Consider the following 25,626-nt stretch of genomic DNA (forward strand, 5'->3'; position numbering starts at 1 on the left):
GGAAGGTTGAATATGATTAAGTAAGTCAATGGGTGGAACTAATCCCGTCTCTACAGAGCAATGCTGTCATAAGAGCCATCTTAGAATTTTTAAAGGACAAAACAGACGATTCAATCTAGCTGGAACACTGTGTATCAGCTGAGAGGCTTCCAGATTCTGTGAGCATTTCACATATGCCATGTCCTTTCTCATTGCCTTCCTGACTTGCCCAGGGGCTATATTTCATTAGTGTGTCTAAAAATTACACTGACAGTTCAGCACTCTGAATAATGTTGTAAGCCTTATTTAGAAAACATTACTCATCAAGCTGCTACAGGGAAACATCCAAATATCTACCCATGAACCTCATAATTTTATGTTATGCTGGGTGCAGGTACATGATTTCATATAAATCATTTCCTTATACATCTCTATAGCAATACATAACTTTAAACTGGCAAGCCAATTTACATTACATCCTCATAAATGTATGCAATTCTACTGATCGTAAAGCTGAAAAATGTAAAACCATGTCTCTATCTAATTATTATTACATAGTAAAACACCGAAGAAAAGATAAAACATGGATTGGATATAAGAGAGAGGACAACATTCACAAATTTAAAGGGATATCACAAGGAAGAAGATGAGATATTTAGCTTGTGTCATGAGCATTTAACGAAGGGCCCGCATCCAGAAGCAGAGCTTAGGAGTACAGCAAGGTGAAACAAAATGTAGGCCATATTCAACACTAGCTAGAGGGAAGACAGCACCCTCTAGAGTTTAAGGTCACCTGTGAGAAGCTTCAGTGAGACATAGTTTTCCCCACGGCAGGGTCTGCCTTTGTCCAAAAGAGGTTTGCTATCAACTCTAACTCAGAGACAACTGGGAGAGAAAGGATCCAGGAGAAGGTGGGAAATTCTGAAGCGGATACAGACATAAGAACTTTGTACTAGTTTACATATTCCCTGGTCATCTTCTCTCTCTTTGAACTTTTGTTTTTTCTTTTAATTTCTTGTCATCATTAAACTGCAAGCATATTATCACTCATATAAATGTGGTTTTGTCTGTACACTTGTGAACATGTATTCCTTTCAAAAAACTGCTATATGTGCATACTAAGATAGATACCAAATAAAATAGTTGTTAACCTATCTCCCTAATAAAGACTGCTTAGATCCAGCCTGTTAGAGGAAAAGGAAGCAATAAATTTGCCTCTAACTTACCGCACGTTTTAATTGCACAATACTCCCAAGGGGTGTCAGGGTCAAGAGTGTAGCACCATGGCCTCGGCTTGCCATCAGGATTGCGGCAATAATTATCATCAAAGCCCTTGTCGGGATATCTGCAAACCACACCAAGAAAAGTGTCACGTAAATCTGCCTGGAAACACCACACGACCCTCAAGTCACAGAATAGTTTTCCATTTAGCTCGGATGCTAAAGTTAGAAAAAGAACAAGTTTCCATCCTTTACCATTTTAGGGCCTGCCAGTCCCTAACTGCCCAATTTAACTTACACATTCCATAGATGATACAATAGGGTCATCTTTGTTCCTAAGTTAGGTCCGTGTTATTAGACCTGTCTACCAGTTAGGATCACCAACTGCATCTCTGTTTTCACAGAGTGCAATTAAAGACAAATTCCATAAACATGACCTTGTGTAGAATGCTCATTAAAGAGCAGGTTCTTTTCTAGGGCAGGCTTAAACTTCAAACTGAATAGCTCTGCTACTAATGACAGCTCAGTGTTGGAAATGGAGCCTCGCTAGGTCATGCCCTCACCTCCACCAGAGCAGAGACAAACTCCATCACACCACTTTCTCCACATCTCACCTCCCATTAAATTAGCAGCGTCCTGAACTGGTGATTGGAATTTAATTGCTACCATATCCTTTCTGTTCTTACTTAAAAGGAGTGACATGCATTCGTGAAAAAGAATTTAAATTCTATTTACAAAACCAAAAAAAAGAAACAAACAAAACGAGGAAATATTTAAAAACCAATTTATACCAATTTCCAAAGGAAGATGGAAATAGACTACTCTATTTTCATCTTAATTTTTTATTATAAAATCAATTCCATTTTTTCTTCTTCTAATTCAAAATTTTCACATGAAATAAATGTTTCTGTTAGCAATTTAAAAATACATGAAGTTAAAGCAGACAGCAGATTGTTTGTATTATCATTTTTTTTTTGTGGGCATGAATGAGGTTAAGGTATTAGATATGGGACTTAAGTATCTGGAAGATGCAAGATGTGATTTGGTTGTATTTAGTAATATACTATCTGCTGAAAGGCTTGGCCGATCATTATAGCAATTACTTTATTAGCCACATTAGACTGGTTTTGTTTTGTTTTGTTTTGTTTTGTTTTGTTTTGTTTTGTTTTGGTCTGTTTATTGCTATGGGAAACAAGAGGAGTCTTCTGCTACTGCTTCTGATCTGCACCTCACTGTTAGTTTTGTTCAAAATCTTCTTGACTTCAGCAACTCAATTAAAAGTGAAGCTACAGTGCTCAAATATCTGCTCATAAATCCTATCACCCCAAGATTATTGTCTGCAAACCCAAAGCCTCCAGCAGTCATGGCAGAAGCCAGAATACTAAGGCTAATTCCACATTATCTGTCTGTGTCCCATAAGGAAAGCACAGAAAGAGATTTTCCATGGTGCTTTGTTACAGAATGAACAGCAGTTTGTAAAGAAAGAGATCTATGGGAGCAAGATCTGGTGAGATGTTACCTTTCTGGCAAGAACTTGTGCCGGTGTGGTGTCTGCTGGTCCCAGCGCTGACAAGTCTTGCCGGATTCTGTGTGATCCATGGGACCTCTGTAGCTTTCACCATTGCAGGTCATGCATTCAACTAATAAAATTAAAGTATGCTATGTTAATTGTTTCTGGTAGTAAAAGCAAGACCACTGTTCTGTTTAAAGGACAATAAATTATTTTAAAAATCGTACAGCCGTATATACCATTCTAATTTAAAATTGGGATCTTATACCCATAAATAGCAGTATAAAGTAATACCTATGGAATATATCATGTAATATAAATATGTTTAAGTTAGTGCCATACAAATTTAGCATAAGGACAGAATGCTACATAATTTCTGATAATTATTTAAAATACATCAAAATTGGACATATAAGATAGACAATTACAGAATGTTCCCTCATGAACTACTGTGAAAGATCTCAATGTCTATATCATGAATAGAATAGTACTTTTCTGTCAACTTGCCATGTGAACACATACAAGATCTTATGACTTCAACTGAGTATATATTATAACAGTCCATTAAGAATTGATATACTTAAGAGACCAGACAATTGGTCTGCTACAACTTAAACTTATATCCATAATTACATCTCCATTCTGTTAGTAAACGTTCATGCTGAGTAGGTGGGCAAGCTAACATTCTTACCTACCTTAGGAGAGAAGATGACCTGCTACTGAACTCCGCGCACCCACTCTTTTAAAAATGTATAAGCTGATCTAATTATGCAGGATCATACTGATGATTCTGTGGGTTAATTAATTGTTCACCTCTGGCTGGTCTCAAGTCACACTGAGAACAGAGTCACATCAACTAGCTGCAAATGAGATTTCTCAAACAGAAGGTTGATTTGTAGCACAGCAAGCATCCTGCGGAATAAATCACTGCTTGGCTCGCCTACGAATCCGGCCAACTTCCCCACACACATCATTTGTATCTCGTGAGCACTGATCATCTAACTTTCTCTGAAGTGAGGAAAGATATTAATGTTATAATTAATTAATCCACTGAATTCTTGCCTAATAAATATTGGGAATGTTTTGGTATGTGACTCGAGAATGATGTTTTCTTTTGAAATGTTTACTTTTATAATGTCACAGGACATTAACTATTCACTGTCCAGAATATATGATTTCTACATTGGATTGGTTCATCTACTTTCTTCTCATATAGGATAATTTCTGAAGTAAGACAAGGGACCAGTTCAGTTCCTTTCATGTGATACGAAGATTGCCCAGGATACAATCACGAAGCAACTGCACTGTAAATGAGGGTGTTGTGAGAGTTGAAGAAGGATGTTCAGGCTAACCATGGCTGTTTTCACACTGAAGGGCTCCATATGGGCTATGCCTCACCACAATGCAGTTTTCCATATGAATGGAATAAATGTATTTAGTGATCCCCATTTATTTAAGGGGAAGTGAGGTTTGATGTTTTCAATGAAAATGGTGCAGCATTTGTTATTGTCGTTTGCTCCTTTGTATTTAGTAAAAAAAGAAAAAAAAAGAGTAGATTACCTAAGTTTAGTTTCACATAATACATAAGCCTCCCAAATGTCCAAATTCCATTGTAATATACTACTCATAACTGGTTTCTGCAGTCTGTAATAATATGTCTGCTAATAAAATTGAATATAATTATTTTCTGGGAAGCATTTCTGTGGGAATTATTATAAAATATTTTCAGACTTAGATTTTTAATAGCATTAGGAAAAAATTACTACATAGATGAAATTAATGACCATATAACATGACTACTTTCCAGAGTGGATGTGGTAGATCAATGTGCTTCCATATTTAACGTGCATTAAAGTCACCTTTAAAGGTCAAATCCTTGTTAAGCAGGTTTGGGCTAGGTTATCAGTGATAAGGTCCCAGAAGATACTGATGCTGTTGACTCAGGGCAGCACTTTGTGATCTATTCTAAACTTCTAGGTATATGAAGTAATAGTTTTTAGGAAAGTAGATTTTCTTAGGCATTAAAATCTAGGTAAAAATTGATAAAGTACACAGGAACAATTTGAAAGAAAATAATGTTATGTTTTAGAAGGCAAGCCCATTGTTGGTGGTAAAGAAAATGAACACGTCTTCTGAGAGGCCTAAGTCCCTCTTTAAAAAAAGACAAAACAAAATTTTATCATGGGATTTTACTTATTTTCAAATGTATAAGGCTATTTGATAATTACTAACTCATTCATGATGTGGTGATCTTTTAACTTGCTGCTTCATAATTAATAAATTGAACTGAATAACAGAGACAGCCAACTCATCATATTGTCCAAGCAATGGATTTTGAGTTCTTTCTCCTAATTCTATTCACATCATATGTATATTGTTTTTATGCTTTGTAACATCCCTATTGTTCATGGGTGTATTGACAATGCTGCTTATTTTGAATTCCCTTCATTAAAATACATACAAAGCCTGGCTCATTTTAGATCAAATTTAAAGCTGTACCGTTCAACTCATGTTGCCCGGAATGCAGCCCATGGGACAGTTATCTATTCATTTCTCCTAAAGGCTTATTCTCCTGTTGTCAGAACTCTGTGCTTATCTGCAACTTTTAGTGACAGGATGACCAATAGTATCACATGTCTTTCACACTAATGAACAATATTTTCCTCTACAAAATGTATCATGACCTCAAATTATTAAGGATTTTAAGGAAATACATTCTATTAAGGATAACTAAAAATGGGAGTGTTTTAAAACACTTCTTTCTAGAATTTTTTTTTAAAACATTACCTCTGAGAATAAGTGTCAATGTATTTCATAAAAAAAGGAGGAGCGTTGAAATCACAACCCATGAAGAACTGTGAAGGTAATGCAGGAGTTGTGCTGTATAGTTTTTAAAAGCTGCTTGCCCTCAGAAATACTTTCTTGCACCAAACAAAACCAATAAATAAACTTGCCAAAGATTCTCAGTCTCAGAAAATCATGATTGTAGAGATTTCCCTGAAAGTAGGGGTATATTTTCTTCATGTGTAATTTTGAGACAAATATGAATTACAGACTTAGTCATACAAAACAGACTTATTCATAATGTTATCACAAATAAGTTTATTATTTTTAAAAGAAAAGAAAACAATGAAGGTGTTGGAGGGAACAGAATATGACATGGAGTGGAGAGTAAGAATTTACAGAGACAAACTATCTGCAGCACATGAGGTCAAGGATTTAACTTAACCAATGACAAACATATTCAGCTTCTCCATAATTAGCTAACAATGCCTTTACTTGTTAGGAGATAAATAGAAACATGATATGAAATGGATATTCATGGAGGATATAGAAAATACTTGATTAATAAACAGGTATGATCTCCTATTGTAAAACTGGACAGAGTTGCAGAAGCCTCTTCCCTTCCCCAAGTCCTTCAACACCCTAATAAATCTGAAAATAATTTAATCTGTGTTTCATGTGAATTCGTGAGATCATAGGAGTTTCCACAGAACTGAAAAACCCAGCTTATTCCACCGCCAAATAACTGAGAAAAATAAAACTGTATACGATGCCAAAATGGTCACTCTAGCAGCTTGCTGGTTTTTTTTCGGTTTTCCAGTGCAAAAGCAAATATAAAACTCTTTCACACTGAAAACAATGTGCAAGAGGTGAGAACGTGGCTCAGGTGCTGGCTTTCCAGGCACTTTGGGATCCAAGCCTTAATCTCCTCAGATATCATTTTAAATGGTACTGTATTTCAATCATGTCTCACCCTTGGTTGCAGTCACATTTCACCAAAATCACAGGGAAATGCTGAGTTCAATGAACCCTGACATATTGTCTCTTGAATCTATACAACCTGGGCTGTGACACATCAGAGCTGATTTAATCGCATTTCTTCAGAGGCAGATGCTGAATGAGTAGCACCAAAATGACTTATTTTATCTAGGTCAGTGGTTCCTCATGTTGTGGGGATCCTTGACCGTAAAATTATTAAAGTTTATAACTGTAATTTTCTACAGTTACAAATGTGATGTAAATATATGATATGCAAGATATCTTATACGTGACCCCAAAAGGTTGGGCTAGACTCCAGGGCCTCCCTGGTGGTCTATGAGGGCAGAATGAGAGGTAGGCTTGCTTAAGGTACAGGCCCATAGTTCTTTTCCCAGAAACATGACCCCAGCTGCAAGTGACATTCACATTGGTAACTGGCTCTATAATCTTACATGAATCTGCCGACCACAGATTTGTGACACAATGTGTGAGAACACTCCCATAACTAGCCATGCTTGCACTTGAATGAACAGCGTAGTCATCGTAACTGATTCACAGTTGTTAGCCTTTAATACACGTTACAGTTCTACACGTCGGGGTAGCACCCCATGTGATAGTCAGGTTCATTTACCTTCTGAACACTGAGGAATGTCACAGACTTCGTAGCGTACCTCTGGATTGCTTGTGAAACACCAGGGTCCCCCTTCTTCCCCTCGAGGATTTCGACAGTAGTTTTCCTGTAGGTCTTTACCGCGATAGCTCGAAGGCAAAAAGCTAGTTTTAAAATGATAATCATCACAGTATAAGAGCATGCAACATTAGTGTTGACCTAGTAATTATACTAGCTGCTTTTTCCCAAAAGTAGAGAAACTCTTCTATCTCATGTAGTTGTAGTTCGATTATCTAATATTCTTAAAATACTTGAATTTTATTCTAATTTACCCAGCCCTTAATTTAAGCCCTCCAAAGCATTAGCTCACTGATTACTTCTATATCCCAAGTCAAATTAATAATTTCTAGTCTCTGAATTTCCTCAATACCAAATATCCTGAAATACAATTGTGTTTTATAAAGTACTCGTTCAACAATCCAATCACAATCAACACATGCTCAGACAAGGCTGCCTAGGAAACACTGAGCCATCTCTGCAGTTGGCTCCCCAGATCTCACCCTTACACTGCTGATCCAGGGTCACATTTAATGCTTGTATACTCTGCTCCTCATGAGGACCTCTCTGTCTCGTCTCTGTCTCAGTCTCCGTGTGTGTGTGTGTGTGTGTGTGTGTGTGTGTGTGTGTGTGTGCGCGCGCATGCATGTGTGTGTCTTTTTCTCTCCCCTCACACACACACATAAATATTCACAACTGGGAAAAAATTATGATATAAAATGACTAAAGAACTCAGGAACAAAATAAGTCTGAAAACCACTCTCAGTTCTTTCCCATTATGAATTGTGAGACCACAGCACATAATTTAACTGCCCCCAAAGCATTAGCTCACTAGGACAACCCTGAGCTTGTAACAACTTAGACTTTGTATGGTTGTTTTGAAAAGGACTAGGGGATGATGAGTAGGTGTCACTTGACAAATGTCAACCACATTAACTATAATCAACCACAGCCTACCTATTGCTATTAGCATAACAAAGAAACAAATGGCTTGTTTTCTTCAAAAATGTTTGATGATGGCTGAGATTAAGATTTGGTGTTCTCAATTTTAGCACACAAGTGTATGTCATTGGGTGTATTGAAATCAACTTAATAAATACACCCAAAATATCTGAAAATCTAATATAACTCTGTGACACAGAAGTATCCTACAGCAAGAGAAAAGGTGAAAGAAAGTCTTTCACCTTAGGTCATGTGACTGACAGAAGCTAAGATGATAATTTTGAGAGGTGTAACAAGAATCAATTTTTAAAAGATAAGCCATTTTTCTTTTTTTCACCGTAGCATATCATTCTAGAATTTTGTGTATATATCTTGTGTTTGTATTATTGCCTAAAATATATTTTACTTCATTTTTTTGGCACTTTTCCAAATGTTATAATAAAATTGTAACAGGATACTTCTCTAGCAGAAATTAATCTGTCATTTGCTTTGCATATTTGACGATATAACTCATCAATCAAACTTATTTAAGAAAATCCTGTTGTAACTAACTATTCAGAGAAAGTAGTAGTAATAATCATTGTCTCATATGTACACAACACCTGGCTGATATGAGAATGAATTTCCCGAGACAGCTATTTATTAACATTATTTTATTTAAGACACTAGTGATTTCAGAGACTGAGGCCACATGCACTGGGCCTGAACAATTTGCACCAGGATCTCCACATATATATTTCCAATTTAGTGTTTTATGGGATTCCCAAATGTGCAAATACGTAGGTCCCTGATTTGTGTGCCTTCTGTTGGGCTCTGTTCCTTCTGTTGGTTTTCCCTGTCCAACTCCGATGTGATAATTTTTGTTTTATTTTATTATATTTTATTTTGTTACTTTTATTATTATTATCTCGTAGAAGCCTGTTTGTTTTCCAATGAGAGACAGGGTGTGGAGCTGGATGGAGGGGAGAAGAGGAGGAACTGAGAGGAGGGGGAAAGCTTAATCAGAATATAATGTGTGAGAATAAGCATCTCTTTTCAATAAAAGGAAAAAACTTTCAAATCATAAGAAGAAATTGTCCAGTAAAATAAAAATAAAATAGTGACTAAGATCATGTTTAATATATATTTATTCACTATCTAGAGTTTTAAAGGACTATTGTTCCAGAGAGTGAGGGATGGAGGTAGGATTTACATGTGAGACTTAGAGTAGAAAAAAAAAATATGTTGTGAAAAAGCAATGCCATAGTTTTTTGTTCCTCTTTTTTTTGTTGTTTTGTTTTGTTTTGTTTTGTTTTGTTTTGTTTTGTTTTAAAAAAATATATAGCTAGGAAGAATCAGAGAATAAAAACAGAAATTTAAACCAAAAATAACCAAAAGAAGAAAAATAAATAAATTCTCACTGGAGGTGAAATCAGAAAATGAAGAGAAGAGATATGATTGCTTTTTCTAATTATGAATCAATTCCCATCAAATCCCTCCTTAGGAAAAGGAGGCTAAACAGCTTCTCATCTCATTATGTGGTTTTTTTTTTTTTTTTTTTTTTTTTTTTACCTTTCCCTCAAACCAGCTGCCTTTCTTTTATATGCAAGGTGCTCAGTCTGATTATCTTCAATGTCCCATGCTCAGCCAGGGTAAGAAGCCTCGCTCACTCTTCCACTTAGGTGCTCATGAGACAAATGTTTTGAGAATGTGTTACGCAAAGGGTTTGTGCAAGGCTGTGGGGCCTGCACTGAGCTGTTATTCACACAGATGCTATTTTTATCTCTGTCCTTGCTGTTAGCAAACTTTAAGAGAGATAAGTGAAAAAAATACTTAAAACTGGGTTATATCCAAATATATTCTAAACCATAAACTAGATCTTCTGGGTGTTCCCCCCTCCTTTTTTCTCTATTTTAATATAAACTGTATTCGTAGGAAACTTGATCTATTCTATCATCTGCTTCACTAATGAATGCTAGGAGGCCAGTGAAGGATATAGATGCAGGTATCAGGTCACCTGATTTTTCTGTTAAGCTTTATACTAATTTCAACATCTATCATCATCTTTCCATTAAGCCATTTATAAAATATTTCTATTTAGACAGTCAACAATAAATCACTCTGCTAGACAAAAACATGTTTCTTTTTCCATTGCCCATAAAATTAATCTTTAGTTAGCACCTAATTTAAAAGAGTTAAACTGTTATGAAGCTAGCTATGCTAATATAACTGCTAATTGATGAAAATTAAATACTGCTCTCATTAAATAAAAATGTATTTGAATAACATACAAGATACCCTCCACTGTATACTTCTAAGTTACAAGAAAATGTTCCTTTGGCAAAATACCTGATTGGATAGGAAAGCTAGTTCCCAGGGAGATTGACTTCACATTTACTAATAATCTGGTAGAGAATTTGGATTGAAATGAAACCTCTGCTAGGGAGTCCAGCACACTCTCCTGCTCTAAGGGAGGATTCATTTTGGTGGTATTCCTTTGTTTATGAAAATTTACGTCTACCTATGAAACCAGTGGGTTTACTTCAGTATGCACACCCCTAAGGGAGAACAAAACTAGCTGTATTATTTGTGTTCTAAGCTAGATATAATTCCATGTTTCAGAGGTATTATTTAAAACTGTTGTAACAAATTGGAAACATGTTGCTTCCTATTACTGAAATACTACAGAACTCACCAACTTGGATGGTCACTAGCTAGGTTCCGTGAGGTAAAGGCCAAAGGTTTCATTGCAGCATGAAAGAACTTAGCTTTTATTTATACATGAGTCAGTCGGTTAATTAATATCTGCTTGCTAAAACAAAATCGATCATTTTGCAAATATATGCTTTTCAAAAGTAGAAAGGAATGAATATCATCTTTTTCTATTACAGACAATATCACAGCATGTATATTATGGATAGAGGCACAATCTCATGACGAAAGGTTGCTACACACACTGGATGTGTGAGACTCACCAGATGTGTACTCAGTTAATGCCCCTTACCATCACTGTCATGACCCAGAGCTAAGAACATAAAACTATCCAATGTGCTATTTGTTTAAGGAATGCATGAACTAGTCCAGTTAACTGTCTACTCCATCCTTGAACATGGTAAACTAAACCTTCTAATCAAGCTTATAACCAGGTAAAGTTTTTTTTTTTTAAGTATTTGAGTTCTTACTAAAATTTAGGAAAGTAGATCTGGAGACCATGGACACATTTATTTCGCTAGTGCTTATAAAATGTTTATGATTTTCTCCATGATGTTTTAAATATCATAAGCCTATGGATATTGTCTTTTTTGATCTTCAAGTACTCTATTTTTCTAGTGTCCAAGAAAAAAGTATTTCTCAAAACTTTAGGCAACAGGTTAGAATAAAGATGAGACCACTGGTCAGCCTGGGTTAAAAGAGTTCGGACTAGTGAGTCTCAGCTTTACTGGCACTTTTGAAGGAATCAAGGAGCCCCAGATATCCTGGAGCCTTATCCCAACCCCTACTTTGGAGGTTCTCATTTCATTGGTCTGTTTGTATCTTGGGTAGTAGGACGTTCCAAGATTTGCATTGGGCCATTTTAACACGCAGCCAAAGCTGAGATCTACCAAGGTTTAAAAACACCCTTTGTGAGATCACAGGTCTGTCACTTCCCTATGAAGTCATAGTACCCTCTCAAAGGCAATCATTTCCAATAACATTTACAAGTTGAGACATTGAGATTAAAAATGTTAGACCAGATATAAATAATATTTTTTTAAATCTGCTTGTACCAATCAATCCTGAATTGATGCAAGTTTTGGCCTTGTGTAATTCAGCAGTATTGACTAAGTGGTGATGGCTCAGTGCTATCCTAGAGAACAAGTGCGTGCCTGTTCACATGCAGACAGGTAAGGTTGACTGACCCTCTTTTCTTCATGCTGTTCTTACCTGTGTTCATGGGGGATCATGGAATTCCAAGGCTGGCATTTGATGCCACTCTTAGTGATGGATACCGTCCCTTTATAGCTGCCTCCTTTACCAATGATGCAGTTTCTAATATAGTCTATTGAATAACAGAGAAAAATGTTAGAACTATGTGAAACACATGCTGTTCTTAGTGGAGAAGAAAAATAAGAATCCACTTAAGCCTGTAAGTCATTAACTCGTGTAAACGGTTTCCAATAACACTGAAAGTTTTGGCTTAAAGCTTCTCCTAGTATTTTTAACATAACACATTTCAGAATAATACAAAACAAACACATCAAATAGACATAAATTCTTATTTTGAATACATGATACAATCTAACTTTAGGTTATTCTTCATCCTTAACTTGGATTAAGCTATGGGTAAGCCATGGTGACTTGATTGAATAAATAAACCCAAGAAAATATTAAAAACAAAATGGAAGTAACTTTTAAAATCTATTTTAAACTCTGAAATAAAAAAAATAAGACTGATTTGTCTTATCTAGCTCAGTAAAATTGTGTGGGTGTGTTTTCTTTTGTTCTTTTATTCTCTGTGTGTGTCTCTCTGTCTCCCTCTCTTTTTCTCAATATATCTCTATCTCCCTGTCTCTGTCTGCCTCTATCTTCTATGTCTCTCTGTCTCTCTGTCTCTTTCTGTCTCACTGTCTCTCTCTCTCTCTCTCTCTCTCTCTCTCTCTCTCTCTCTCTCTCTCTCTCTCTCTCTGTCTGTCTCTGTGTGTGTGTGTGTGTGTGTGTTTGTGTGTGTGTGTGTGTGTAGTATAACTACATTGGACTATTATTCCCCCTATTTTTATTTTTTTATTAACAGCTCAGTTTCTAAAGTAACTAAATTCTAACCAGGGGAATGTTAGCTACCAGACAATAGGATATGCAGCTAGCCAACAAGAAGACTGAAGTAAAAAGGACTCATGATTGGTCACTAATTAGACTAATGACTTCAAATATGTGGGATTGTTCAGATATGTAAAATTTTCCTATTTTCTACTATTAGCTTCTATTTAAATATCCATGCAATTGGCATAAAAATGTCTATATTTGGCATCTATATTCTAATTCAATGGGAAATAATAGGCTCTTGTAAGAAAACAAATAAGAAAGGGTTATTGTCTTAAGTTCAATTCATAATTGCTATTTCACATGGTAAAATATTTAATTTATAAAATGTGTATTTACTATTCTATAATTGTCTCATTAATATAGTTTTGCTTTAAACTATATAAATACTTCATATACCAAATCATTCATATATAATATGACACCATGTAACTGATAAATTAACAATTCCAACTCATCATGCAAACCAGTTTTTAAGCATGTTTATATGAATTTAACTTATTCCCTCCAAATGTCCATGCTCTGTTATCAACCACCATTATGACGTGAGCTATACCAAGTCATTATAACCTAAAATCCTATCTTAATCCTACAGTTTGCCACATTATGAGGTACCCTGATTTAATAGCCTAAATGACATGTTATAATATGAAGAACATGCACAAAAGACAAGCTGATGAGGGAGAGGGAACTAATTGAAGGGAATTCCAGAAAGCACACCCTTTCTCTAAGTTGTGCACTGACAGTCATCTTATTGTCAAGGCTCCAGTCTCCTCAGTCTTATTCAATGACTGTGGCACAAATAAGAATCTGACCAAAACATCCACAGCAAAGACCTGGGTGGCAAGGAGTGCCAAGAATATTTTATCCCTCATTTCTTTATTGAATTTTAGGAAGAAGGCAGTTACCTTTGTTTTCATAGAGGTCAAATTCATGGCCAAACCCTTTTTTCACTCCACTTGACATGCTATTGAAAGGATACCAGTAGCATCGTTTTTTTGACTTATCAAAAACGAAGGCCCTGAAAAAGAGAGCTGAATGAAAATAAGGAATATAATAACCTAACAGTTTTTTTAGATGAGTACATTGTTTGCCAAGGAAGACATATAGAATGTGGCATTATTACATATGAAAATACAGTGAGGTGTGTGTGTGTCTGTGTATTTCAAAGGAGCAAAGAAAGACAAATGAAAGGTTTTGTAGGTAAAGATTAGAAAACTAGATCAAGACTCTGTGGGAAGTTTTGACATTAATCTTAATGACTTGTAGAAAAAATAAAGGTTTCAACAGGTAAATAATTACATATAACAGTCACCTAGATTCTTTCTAAAGGCTTTTATAATTTTTTAAGGTTCCCAGTTAGTTGGAAGATTGTTTGTATTTATATGCAAATGATTTAGTTGAGTTATCATAAGTAGCTTACAAAGTTTTTAAGCATACAAATATATTCTAAAATGAAATATCTTCTGGGTCTGGTGATGTACTCCTGTAATCCCCACTATGGGGATGCTGAGATTGGAGAAATGTATTCAAGGCCTGTATAGGCTACAGAGTAAGTTCAAGACAGACATGAGCAACTTTGCAAGACACTGCCTCAAAACAAAATGTAAAATGGCTAGGAATATGTGACAATGGGAGAAACTTCCTAGCATGGATAAGGACTTAGATACCACCATAAAATAAAATAGCTGCAACGATATTCCTTACTACTCATTAGGATGAGCACCCAGGCTCCAGACACAGATAGCTCTGTGGTGCTCTCACTCTCAGCCGGAGAAGCTTCTTAGAGAAGCAGACAGTGGTCCACGCACAGACTCAAAAGGATAGAGAATAAGGAACTGCAGGAACCTGGCCACCCTCCCAACAAGGCTCAAAAAACATCATGGAAAAGGAGGGGGGAAGGTAAGAGGAGCAGGCTGAGGAGGAGGAATGTGAAATGCTGTCCCCGGACACAACCTGGCTTGTCCACACAGGAATTCACAGCAGCTCCTGCTCCTGCCTACACAAGACCAAGCCAGTTGACAAGTCCAGCATGGAATGATCACTCCTGATGCTGTGCCCTTACCTGAGGCACTATCGCCAGTTGATGGCTGACAAGGGAGAAAGGTTCATTTTCCTTTTAGGAGTGTGGTCACTCATAGATTGACCATGCTTCCACAGCCATGCCCATACCACTAATTGACCTCAGTGGGTTTTATTTTTTAATGAAATTAATTTGGCAGGAAGATGCCTAGGGGCCCTGAGAAGAGCTGGAAGTCCTGGAACTCAATATAACCAAGATACATTGTAAACACAGAAGAAAATTTCAAGAAAAAAAAATATTAGGCAAATTGCCACCCCTAAAAAGTATCTTAGGAGCCAGGCATGGTGGCGCATGCCTTTAATCCCAACACTCGGGAGACAGAAGCAAGCGGATTTGTGAGTTCAAGGCCAGCCTGGTCTACAAAGTGAGTTCCAGGACAGCCAGAGCTATACAGAGAAACCCTGACTCGAAAAAACAAAACAAACAAACAAACAAAAAAGTGTCTTAGGAAAGAAAAATCTGAAACTGTCGCATACTATATGATACCCTTGTTTGGTAAGTCATAGAATGTGAAAGTTAATAAAAAGGATGGGAATCCAACCATAAGGATGCTATGTTCCCTAAGTCAATGTTTCCTAAATAAGCTTCTCTGAACACACATTTTATTTCAAAAGCTATTATCATTAAACAATATGCTTGTAATATATGTTCTCATGGAAGATGTCAATGTGCATTGTCCCCACCATCCCTGTAAGTATTCTCCAAAACAAACTGACAAATGTCCCAAAGTACTTTATGTTTTTTAAGTAATTTCAACCACAAAAGTGGGCCCAATTTCCAGACTATGGAATTTTTACTTTCTTCACAATATAAGAGCATAGTCTTTCAAGAAAAATGTATTTTTCCAAATTATTTACACTTCTATATGAAGTGTGTAGTACCATGACATTCCCTGTGTACAGTTTTTCTCTAAATTTACCTTAGCCTAATTTTTAAGCTCAGCATCTGAAATCCATAATGAACTGTACTTCTCCTGTTGCTTTCCCTTTACCCTTAAACTCAGAGGAGGGAAGTCTCAACTTCAACCCAGTTGCCAACAGAACCTCTCCATAAATTTACACAGCTCCAATGGTGATTGAGAGTAATCTTTCCTGTTTTATTTTTGCCAATCTCAAGACTTTTACGCAAAATTCAGAATGAAATACAATTATCCTAGGGATAAGCTTACAAATCCAATTCCCACTACCATTGCCAGAAAATGTCTTCCTGAGAGGGATAGTTTGGATTTAAAAATAGAAACGAGATAGTCTTTCTTCCGTCTAAGCCTTCTGAAGACCTTCTGTGACCATGTCCTTCCCTACAAACCCATAATCCTCATTTCTTTGAGACAGGAAGACTAGATGGGAATCTCTCCCCACGAAATCACTGAATTCTATATCCTCATAAAAAGCCACTGTGAAAATTGAATACACAAAAATCAAACACTAATAAAATTATTACAAAAAAGCTCATTTTAATACTAAAATCTAGGGCCTCATACATTCTAAGAAAACACCCAACACTCTGATATATCTCAGCCACATAATCTTTTGTTAACACTGAATTTATTATCACAAGAGTATATGTAAGAGCACGTGCACAGATGCCTCTGCAAGCCAAAAGAGGACATCAGATACTCTGGAACTAATTACAGGTGGTGATGAGGTCCCTGATGTGGGAACCAATTCATTTCTCTGCAAGATCATCAAGTGCTCTTAACCATCAAACCAGCTCTCCAGCACCCATCAAACCATCTCTCCAGCACCCATCTACACGATGTTATTTTTAAGGGACAAAAGAAAATAGAAAATAAACCAAGAATAAATATGGATGGTGTTGGGGGTGGGGGCTCTGTAATCCAGGCTAATCTTGAACTCCTACTGATTTGCCTACTGTTTTTGACATTATAGGATTCATCACCATACCTTGTTCAGGACACATACGTTCTTATGGCTATTTGGAAGAACACTAGGAAGAAATTTTCACCTTGCTCTTTCAAACTTGAAAGCTTTTAGATCAATGGCAAGGTAATAAGGGGAGCTATCAAATGATAAGAACTTCACTTCCTGAAGCCACTGGAACCTCTCAATGGCTCCATCACTTCCCAACAAGCCTTTCCCATCATTGTTCCCTAACCTCTTTGAAGCAGTCTCTGCTGCTGACACCAGTCACTCTAGGTTTTTATATAATTCTCTCAACACCTTTTATTGAAATCCCTACAGAGATGATGTAAGTTGCAGTAGCTTTTGGCTGCTGCCCAGTTCCTATCCAGAAAACACTTGCACTGCTCTGCTACAGAAGGAAACAAAAGACACAATATTTTTTTATAATAATAATAATAATAATAATAATAAAGATGAAAGTCAATCCCATTTGATTTTAGTTCAATGCTAATTATTCCAAATCTATAGCCAAAGTGACTGTGTACTTTGGAAGACAGTTTTCAGAGCCTTCCATACTCACTCAATGTTTACATCAGCTGAGAGTTCTGTCTCTGTTCTAATGAGTTAAAGCTAGACTCAAATTTATTTTAAAGGACTGGTTGTGTTGACTACCAAAAAGGAAGAGAAAGTGTGTCTATTACATACTTACTTTATTTGAAAAGTATTCGATAAGTACAGCGAAGTGACTTACTTGCAAGTGAAGGTAAAGCCCCTGTTCCTGATACACCTGTTGGCACACTCATCGGCAGAGTTCACTTTTTTGGTTTTAATCTTCAGTAATGGGTCTTCCTTGGTAAGAGTAGTTTTTGCTGACTTTTTGAATTCATGAAGTGTATTTCTTCTTTTCTTCTGTCCTTCTATCAATACAAAAATTAAAGAATCAATGTGAAAGAAATGTTTTTAATGATTACAAAGGAGAAAATTCCTTAAGGAGAATCTTTAAGATAATGATTTTATAGGACATAGGACAACACAATATACCTATGCAGGGGTTAGGGTAGATATGGGTGAGGATGTATAAGAGCAAGAGAGATGAGCATTACAATTATGTAAATACAGATAGTTGCTATGTAAATTCATTAATCTATGTCTTTCCAAATGAAGGATGTATTGAATAATTAGGACAAGGTTCAGCCCCAAAGAATAAATAACCCTAAAGAATAATTATTTTTAAATTAGGACAAGGATCACCCTAAAGAAATTATGTTCTCCAGACAACATAGAATCAAGTATCAGTGCCAGAAGCATAGCATGCGACGCTTTGTAATTAAACTATTCATTTCCCACAGTGGTTTCTTATGCAAGTTACAGTGCTAACTAGGTAACTCTATCCAAAGACAAGTGCAAAACTTATCATTTAAAGCTCTTCTGGATTGCTCTTTAAATGTAACACACTATACATATTTTAGTTCCTTTCCTCTTATTTTTGTACAAAAGTTTATTCAGTGTTTGGGACACTATTTCTCTGTTTCACAAAACTGTGTTGCGATCAAGCTAAACATTGTAAATCAAATGTATGTAAAGCTTTATTCTTTAATGTAGCAATGCCATTTTTCTCCATGAATGGACAAGAACCTAGGTAGCATGAAACTTACTATAAAACCACAAAACAGAAACAACAAGCCTAAAGTTTTTCAATTTATGTATAATTTGAAAGTAACAAGAACATGTTCATTTATTCTCAATTTCCTAAAGGCACCCCAATATAATTCTATTCAAAGTCCTAATGATCAATTATCTATTAGACTGCAGCTATTGTATAACAAGTATGGAGCCACACATCTACATGTCAGTTGGTATAATGGCTCTTGTCACGATGGCAGTTTAATACATTCATTTTCATCCAGAGGTAACTAAAGACATAGGGAGAAATTAATTAACCACTCCAGTGAGCTCAGGTTGGAAAGACAGAGACCCAGCTTTGGAGCTAACACTCAGCACCACTTGCAATGTCATCTTGTATCTAAGAATTGCTAAGAATGTATGTGAAAATGTGATTTATAAACATTTCCTGAAGATTTGCTTCAGAGCTATCAGCTGAAAAGAAGCTTGGATGCCACAGCAGGAAATACATTCCTGGTCTTTAAATGTGGTGAAATGTGTCAAGAAAAGAGAAGGCAGCTCTCTGTGCAGAAAAGTGGGAAACATGGCTACCAGAATGGAGTACGTACCAAGAATGGCATTGTACTCTGGTTGCCAGGCACCACTGGCTCCAGTTAGTTTACTAGGCATGCAGATGCTACTCATTAACGTCTATCCTAACCTGAAGTCACAATAAAAGAGAGAAAACACACAACATTTTAAATTCCTATTTCTTTGCAAAACTTCAGAACACATTCTCCAAAAGCCTGGTACTAATCCCTGTAGTGATGCCTTTCCTTGGCCTATAAGATACGACTCTTATGATGTAAGAGATTATACTTTTTAAAAAAACTTGACATATAGTTTAACCAACTTGACATAGTTTAACCAACTAATCTATGTTATTTATGTTATTTAATCTTATTCAAGGTATGTTGTTAATAGTTTGTAATATGTCCTTAAATGTTATTTGTAGTATATTAAAAAGAGTGGGGTCCAAATTTTTCCATATCATTGAAAGTCATATTAAAATGGCATTTATACTGACTTGCCAAATGACTTTGTTTAATTACATGAAATCTCAAGGTATCAATTGTTTAATTTGTAAAAGGTTTGTAAAAAAGGTTTGTAAAAAAATTACAAATTTAATTTGTAAAGGTTTGTAAAAGGTTAAATTAAGTAGAATTATTTGAACTATAATCTTAAATAACTATTGAATATACAATTAGAAATTGAAATAAAATAGACTTTTCTTAGAATTTTGGTATTATTTTTAAAGTTTCATCACTTAACTTCTGATGTAACTTGTTATTCTTACAACAGAGGAAAGCATATTTTGAAGATTGGCATGACTGTCACAAAATCTTGTTAAAGCAGGATATAAATTTCTCTCATGAGTTTCTCTTTCTGTGACCTTATCTCACGACTTCCTTGGCACTCCTAAATGTTTCACCGTATGAAAATTTCTTATAAATTTAAATATTTTCTGTGATAGGAGCATACATTGAGAAAAATCTATTTTTAAAACAACTTTATCCAAAATTGACTATATATGTGTGTGTGTATGTATATAATATATATAATATTAACACATTTATGAATTGCATATATATGCTTATTATACAATATAGGTAATATATAAAATCTATATATATGTATAAACATATAATTTATACATATATATGTATATATATTACATATATACATAGGTGGATAGATGGATGGAGAGATGATAGATAGATAGATAGATAGATAGATAGATAGATAGATAGATAGATAGATAGATAGATGAATTCTGCCATTCTGCCAGCTAAGAATATGGCATTGGTCTTATGTATGTTTTTGTATGTGTCTAAGTGTAAAATAAGAACATGAAAATAATTTCAAAATTATTAATGATAAACACTAAGTTCCTAAGGCATTTAGGTAATTATCGTTCAAAACAGAGCCTCCAGTCAAAGCCATAAAAGTGAGCGTGAAAACTGTTGCCATGGAAAGAGGCCTCTGCAGTTATTGGCTCTGATTAGTTTCACAGATCCTCAGTTGTCCTATTGAAATGTGTTAATGTATGGGTTTGCCTCATAAAACAAGCTACTCTTGCTTGCTAATAAGTGTTCCATGACTAAAGATCAAAAAGCATTCAGAAAATTAAATAAATCCCTAATCTCCCTTTATTGCATAGTACGTAGAAACACCAGCACTTCAGAGCTAATATGGACCAATCACAACCAGATACGAAGAATCACCCACACTGGGACATGTGAGCTTCCCCTTGTAACTCAGTACTGTATACTAGACCAGTAACTAATGACTCAAAACTATAACGTTCAAAGTTATTATACATCATTTAATTCATGTATCTAGAAAACTAATTACTTCTTCAATAAGAGAAAAAAATCAAAATAGAAGTCATTCAAAGTCAGCATCTGAAAAAGACTCTTTTGCTGAAAATAGATTTCACTATCTCTTCAGCCAGTGTCAGCCAATGCTTGCTTTACTGTAATTAAGAAATTAAATCTTAATTTGCAGGAAAAAAATCAGAAGTATGTTTGGGTCAGATCTGTGTCAACTATTTTTAATGTGTTTGTTAGCTCAAGTTTATAAACAAGAATATTAAAATAAAATCAAAGGGTAAGAAAGCACTGTAAATTTGTCTAGCTATCCCATATTTTAAATTATGCTCCTTTCTCTTCTCCCAGCTTAGGAAAACATTCTGGAAGTATGTTTCTTGAAGAACCTGAAGTCTCTATTTTAGAACTGAGACCATCAGGATTCTGGTGAAAAGCTATAAACAGAAAACAGGGTCAAACATATCAAGGTGGTTGAAGAGAGACACATTTCTCCCTCTGGTCCCTGGGCCTCACACTCACTTCTCTCAGTACCTCATATATTTTCTTCTGTGTGGAAGAACCATGGACTTCAAAGGAAATTCATGCAAAGCAAGGATTTGCACGGTGTGGAAAGAGCAGGAATCTGGTTCCCCATAACTGAAAAAACTACCCACATGATTCGTGATTAACAGTTTGAACTGGCAAGATGTTAAGATGAAAGTCTACGAGTAATTGATGGGAGGAGGCAATGGTTTGTGACTGGAGATTTTTAACCCCTAAAGACAAAGATCCCTAAAAGATGCTCCAGTTTCTACTGTTATTATCTAGGATTCAGACTTCACCCTTTGACAGTAAAGCACTCCCCCTAGGAGAAGCCAACCTCATGGTAAGTGAACACAATGAGGCAGAGGACACTTGGTAGATTTACATCAAGAACTGGTAGCTAAGAAGCAACATAATTTCTCTCTCTAGGATATTATATAGAATAAATTGATCATGGTGAGCTTTGAAGTCTTCCCCTTTTCTATTTCCTTTTCTGGAATTCCTTATTGTAGATGCCCCATCCTGTTCAGTGTCTCCTCTTTCCTTCTCTGCCTGCAACTCTTTCCCACACAGCAAGGAAAGCAACCACCCTGAAGTGGAACTATTAGTGTCCTGCTTCTAGAAAACAGTCAGCTGCTGCCTGCAATATTCACTACAGAGACCACTTGGTTTAGCATGGCATTCAGTGCTACCATTTTCTCCCATCTTACTTTTCCTACCACAGTCTCTACTGACCCTAGGGACCAGTAAACCAGCCCTAAAAGGTGGCCTTTACTTGCTATCTGTAGATCTTCTTGGGGCTTCTCTTGAACTTTGATACATCTGCACTTCAGACAACGTGCAATCTCTTGACTAGAGTGCCACTCATGCTGTGACTACTCTTCTCATACTTGACTTGGGTACCACATACCTCTTAGCCTTTTGTGGCTTGGACATTAAACTTACAAACTCTCAAATATGCTGTAATGGACATTTTCTAACACTGAAATTTTGTTTTGTTTTGCTACTTGATAATGTTGGTTAGTTATTATCACATAGTCAAACAAGTTTTCAAAATTATGCTTAAGATGAGTGCAGCGTTGCTGGCTTCTGTATAAGGGAAAAATTACATAATTCATTCACTTAGGATATAAAGCTTTCAATTCAGTTCCTTAATTAACTGAACTAATTCAGTTCAGTACCAAAGATAAAATTAAGATGTTCAAACCTCAGTTTTCGTGTGTCAAATAAATCAAAAACTGCGGGTCTTATCAGAAGTAGGAAATTTTACTTTCCAGCTTCTCCCTTAGCACTATGTGCAGGTTGCTCTCGCGTTTGTTCAACCTTGCATCCCTCAAGACCTATATCTACATCAGGTAGTCATTTAATGCTTAGTTTTATTTAGCAGAGTATTTAATATTTGTTTAGAACATTTAGTGTGAGTGAATGTAGAGTAACACTATGTAGTAGATCAACTATCAAAACTGTTGGGCTTGTTCACACCAAATATTTCTGAAAAAAAGTAACAATGTATTTATATAATTAATGCCTTCTATTCATGACTGTCAGCATAACAGAGCATTCTTTTACTATATGAAGATATGAATAACAACAACAAATTGTTCAATATTAAACAAAAATTCAAACAACACACTCTCATTACATATTCTAAGAAAGCTACCTGTCTTTTTATGGGAGTTATTTAAAACATGGAAACTGTTAAAACAAGGTTGCAAACACAGCAAATGCAGCCCCTCTTTTGATGACAATTTTAGCATTATCCATTTCAGAAATTATTCATAACATTTATCTGTAATTCCCAATGGGCCTCCCCTGGCCTGCCAGCATACTCTCAGGCCACTCTCTCTACACTCAGGAAACGCAGTCATTTCAACATTAGCCAAAGTGAAATATAATTACAAATGTATATCTCCTGCCAAAACTGTGTAACGCAAGCCAAAAAATAAATAGACATTGTCTATGGTCGATCTACTGTTTGGGTTTTCCGAACTGAAATCTTACATTAGCTCAGCTCAGCTCAGGTAACCATACTTCAATGGAATAGCTCTTTAATCTTTGAAAAGGAAAACCAGCAAACTGGACCAAGATTAAAACTTAGACTAACACTCATAAATAAGCCACAGTAAATATCAACCTTGATTTGACACATCTTTAAGTTATTTTCCACTTGTTCAAGAATCTTTGCCTACATGGTTTCAACGGACCCTTTCCAAAGTGTCTTTTATTCTACAAGGAATCACTTCCCAGCGCAGAAAAACAGGTGTGTTCAATATTTTTGTTAGCACTAGCTACTTCTTGTATTGTATCAGATACTAACTAGATCAGAGGTGTGATAAATATTCTAGTTAACTTATCTCAAATCATGAGGCTGTTTCTTTATTTTCTCAGTTTTAAAAGGTCACCTATCTGCTAGCTGGGCATTTATTACAGTCTTTATTTCCGTGTCTACCCAAAGTTCACTGCCTTCTCAGATTGGCAAGCTAGGCCAGCCACTACAATAATAATAATACAACTAAATACAGATGTTTCCTCGACTCTTGATAATAAGAGATAACTTCCTACACCAGCAGATGAGATCTCTAAATGCCCAGGAAATCCGAACAAGTCCAAGAGTCTCCTCCTCGATCTGCAAATCCCAGGAAGACAGGGGGACAATTCTGCTGCATCGATCCAAATCACATAAGTGTTCCTCTCTGCACTGCAGCATCAAGAGAGATCATCCTTACATCCCCCACCCCCACCCCCACCCCCAGAAGGGGAGCTTGGAAGGAAAGCTTTCTGTTTCATTTTTATAACATGCATGTACTCAGAGCTTTAATCTGTCTCCTCCAAATGAAGACCTGCATAATGTCAAATTTTGGACCTGAAGGTTGATTGGATGGACACTTACAGAAAATTCGCCTTTGGGGAAATCATGAGTCCCTGGTTAGACTGACCATCACTCTCCTCTCTTCAATTCAGAATCTGTCTTCGTTTTTAAACTTGGCCAAACCAGCAAAGTTCCAGCCAGTGTTAGCACTTCATTCCTATCCCATAATTTTGGACTGTTTAGCTAAATGAGGTGGGGCCTGGTGGGGGGTGGGGGTATCACTGAGAGATTTTAATTATTTTAAATGTTTTTCAAACAGAAAAGGAATGTCAAAAGAAAGCATAATGAGAGGTTTGGAAGCCCACACCACACATGGAATTAAGAAAGGATGCTGGAAATAGGGCAGAGAGCTTCTTGGAAGGAAAGAGCAAGGTCAGAAGGAGACTTAAAGCAACCCCAATCTCCATGAAACAGAAGTAAACTTACCTGCATAGGGGATGGCGACATGAAGCAGGAGGAGGTGCAGGAGAACATGCTGCAGCAACAGGACCGGCAGAAGTTTGGTCCCCCACATCATGCTTGCAGTTCGAGCAGACTGATCCCTCTGCAGGAGATGCCGGGCTGAAAGAATCCTGTTGCAAACCGGTCGGTTCTGAGCTGCTTTTATTGCGATGAGCTAAGTTTGTTGTGTGATTAACTGGAAAGATCTAGGTCTGAACTCCCTCTTACGGTAAGAAACTGTTTAACAACAGCCCTTTACTCTCTTCCAGCCCCTTCCTTTCCTCAACCCCCCCCCCCCAACAAGCAACAGATCCCAGCTCTCCCCTCCACACACTCCCCCTCCCAGAAAGAAACTTACAAAGCAAAGGTCACCTGGCCCGAGGCCAGCTGCAATTTGGAAGCTTGAGCTCCAGATCCTTGTGGCTCCTATCCGAGTAGGGAAGGGAGGAGCAAGGCTCAGCCCAATCGCTAAGTCAAGGCACAGGCAGAACACCAATTCGCCCCGTTTGAACAGGAAAATGCATGTGTTTACATATCTATCTGGGAAAAGAGGAAGGGGAAGCAGCATAGGAAGAGAGCGGAGCAGCCCTTCTGCCAAATGAGCCCCAGCTCATAGTCTGCGAGCTTGCAGTGCTGGAGAGATTCAGGGATGAACACTGACCCCAGTTTCCCGGGATTTTAAAGACAGTAAGAGCAGAGAAAGGAAGTCAGGGGTGGCAGAGCCCAGGTAGAAAGAGGGCAGGTAAGCAAAGGGTGTGGCCTTGACGAATGAGAAGAAATAGCAACAGAAACAAAAGCATCCTGGTTTTCAGGCCGGAAAATTGCCCAGTCCTGTGGGCTTAGGATGGCAGCTTTCCTCAGAAGAGCTACCCCCAAACCACTGCAAAAGGATACCAAATAAATGTTTCAAATGTCTGTTTTCTGATGCGTGTGTTGATAATTTCTCTTAAGGGATAGACATGGCTCATTGCATCTCCCTGACAAGCAAATAGATAATGGTC

At 36.6% G+C, this 25,626-nt stretch overlaps 1 protein-coding gene across 2 annotated transcripts in view; it reads right to left on the minus strand.

The window, feature by feature from the left end:
- The window catches only part of Hgf (hepatocyte growth factor), a 71,037-nt gene extending 46,161 nt beyond the window's left edge, over positions 1-24,876 (minus strand). Inside the window, exons 1-7 of one of the 2 annotated variants that reach the window (XM_021162278.3) lie at positions 24,611-24,876; positions 17,553-17,718; positions 13,765-13,877; positions 11,984-12,098; positions 7,103-7,230; positions 2,719-2,839; positions 1,206-1,324 (exon numbers count right to left, since the gene is read on the minus strand). In XM_021162278.3, coding sequence (XP_021017937.1) covers positions 1,206-1,324; positions 2,719-2,839; positions 7,103-7,230; positions 11,984-12,098; positions 13,765-13,877; positions 17,553-17,718; positions 24,611-24,701 — 853 coding nt within the window. In that variant the 5' untranslated portion in view covers positions 24,702-24,876. Of the gene's footprint in view, positions 1-1,205; positions 1,325-2,718; positions 2,840-7,102; positions 7,246-11,983; positions 12,099-13,764; positions 13,878-17,552; positions 17,719-24,610 lie in introns of both variants that reach the window. The other variant, XM_021162276.3, reaches the window with a different exon arrangement.
- Positions 24,877-25,626: the final 750 nt, after the last annotated feature.

This window comes from Mus caroli, unplaced genomic scaffold (assembly GCF_978045245.1).
Source record: "Mus caroli unplaced genomic scaffold, Mus_caroli_1 scaffold_4, whole genome shotgun sequence".
Classification (NCBI taxonomy): Eukaryota; Metazoa; Chordata; class Mammalia; order Rodentia; family Muridae; genus Mus; species Mus caroli.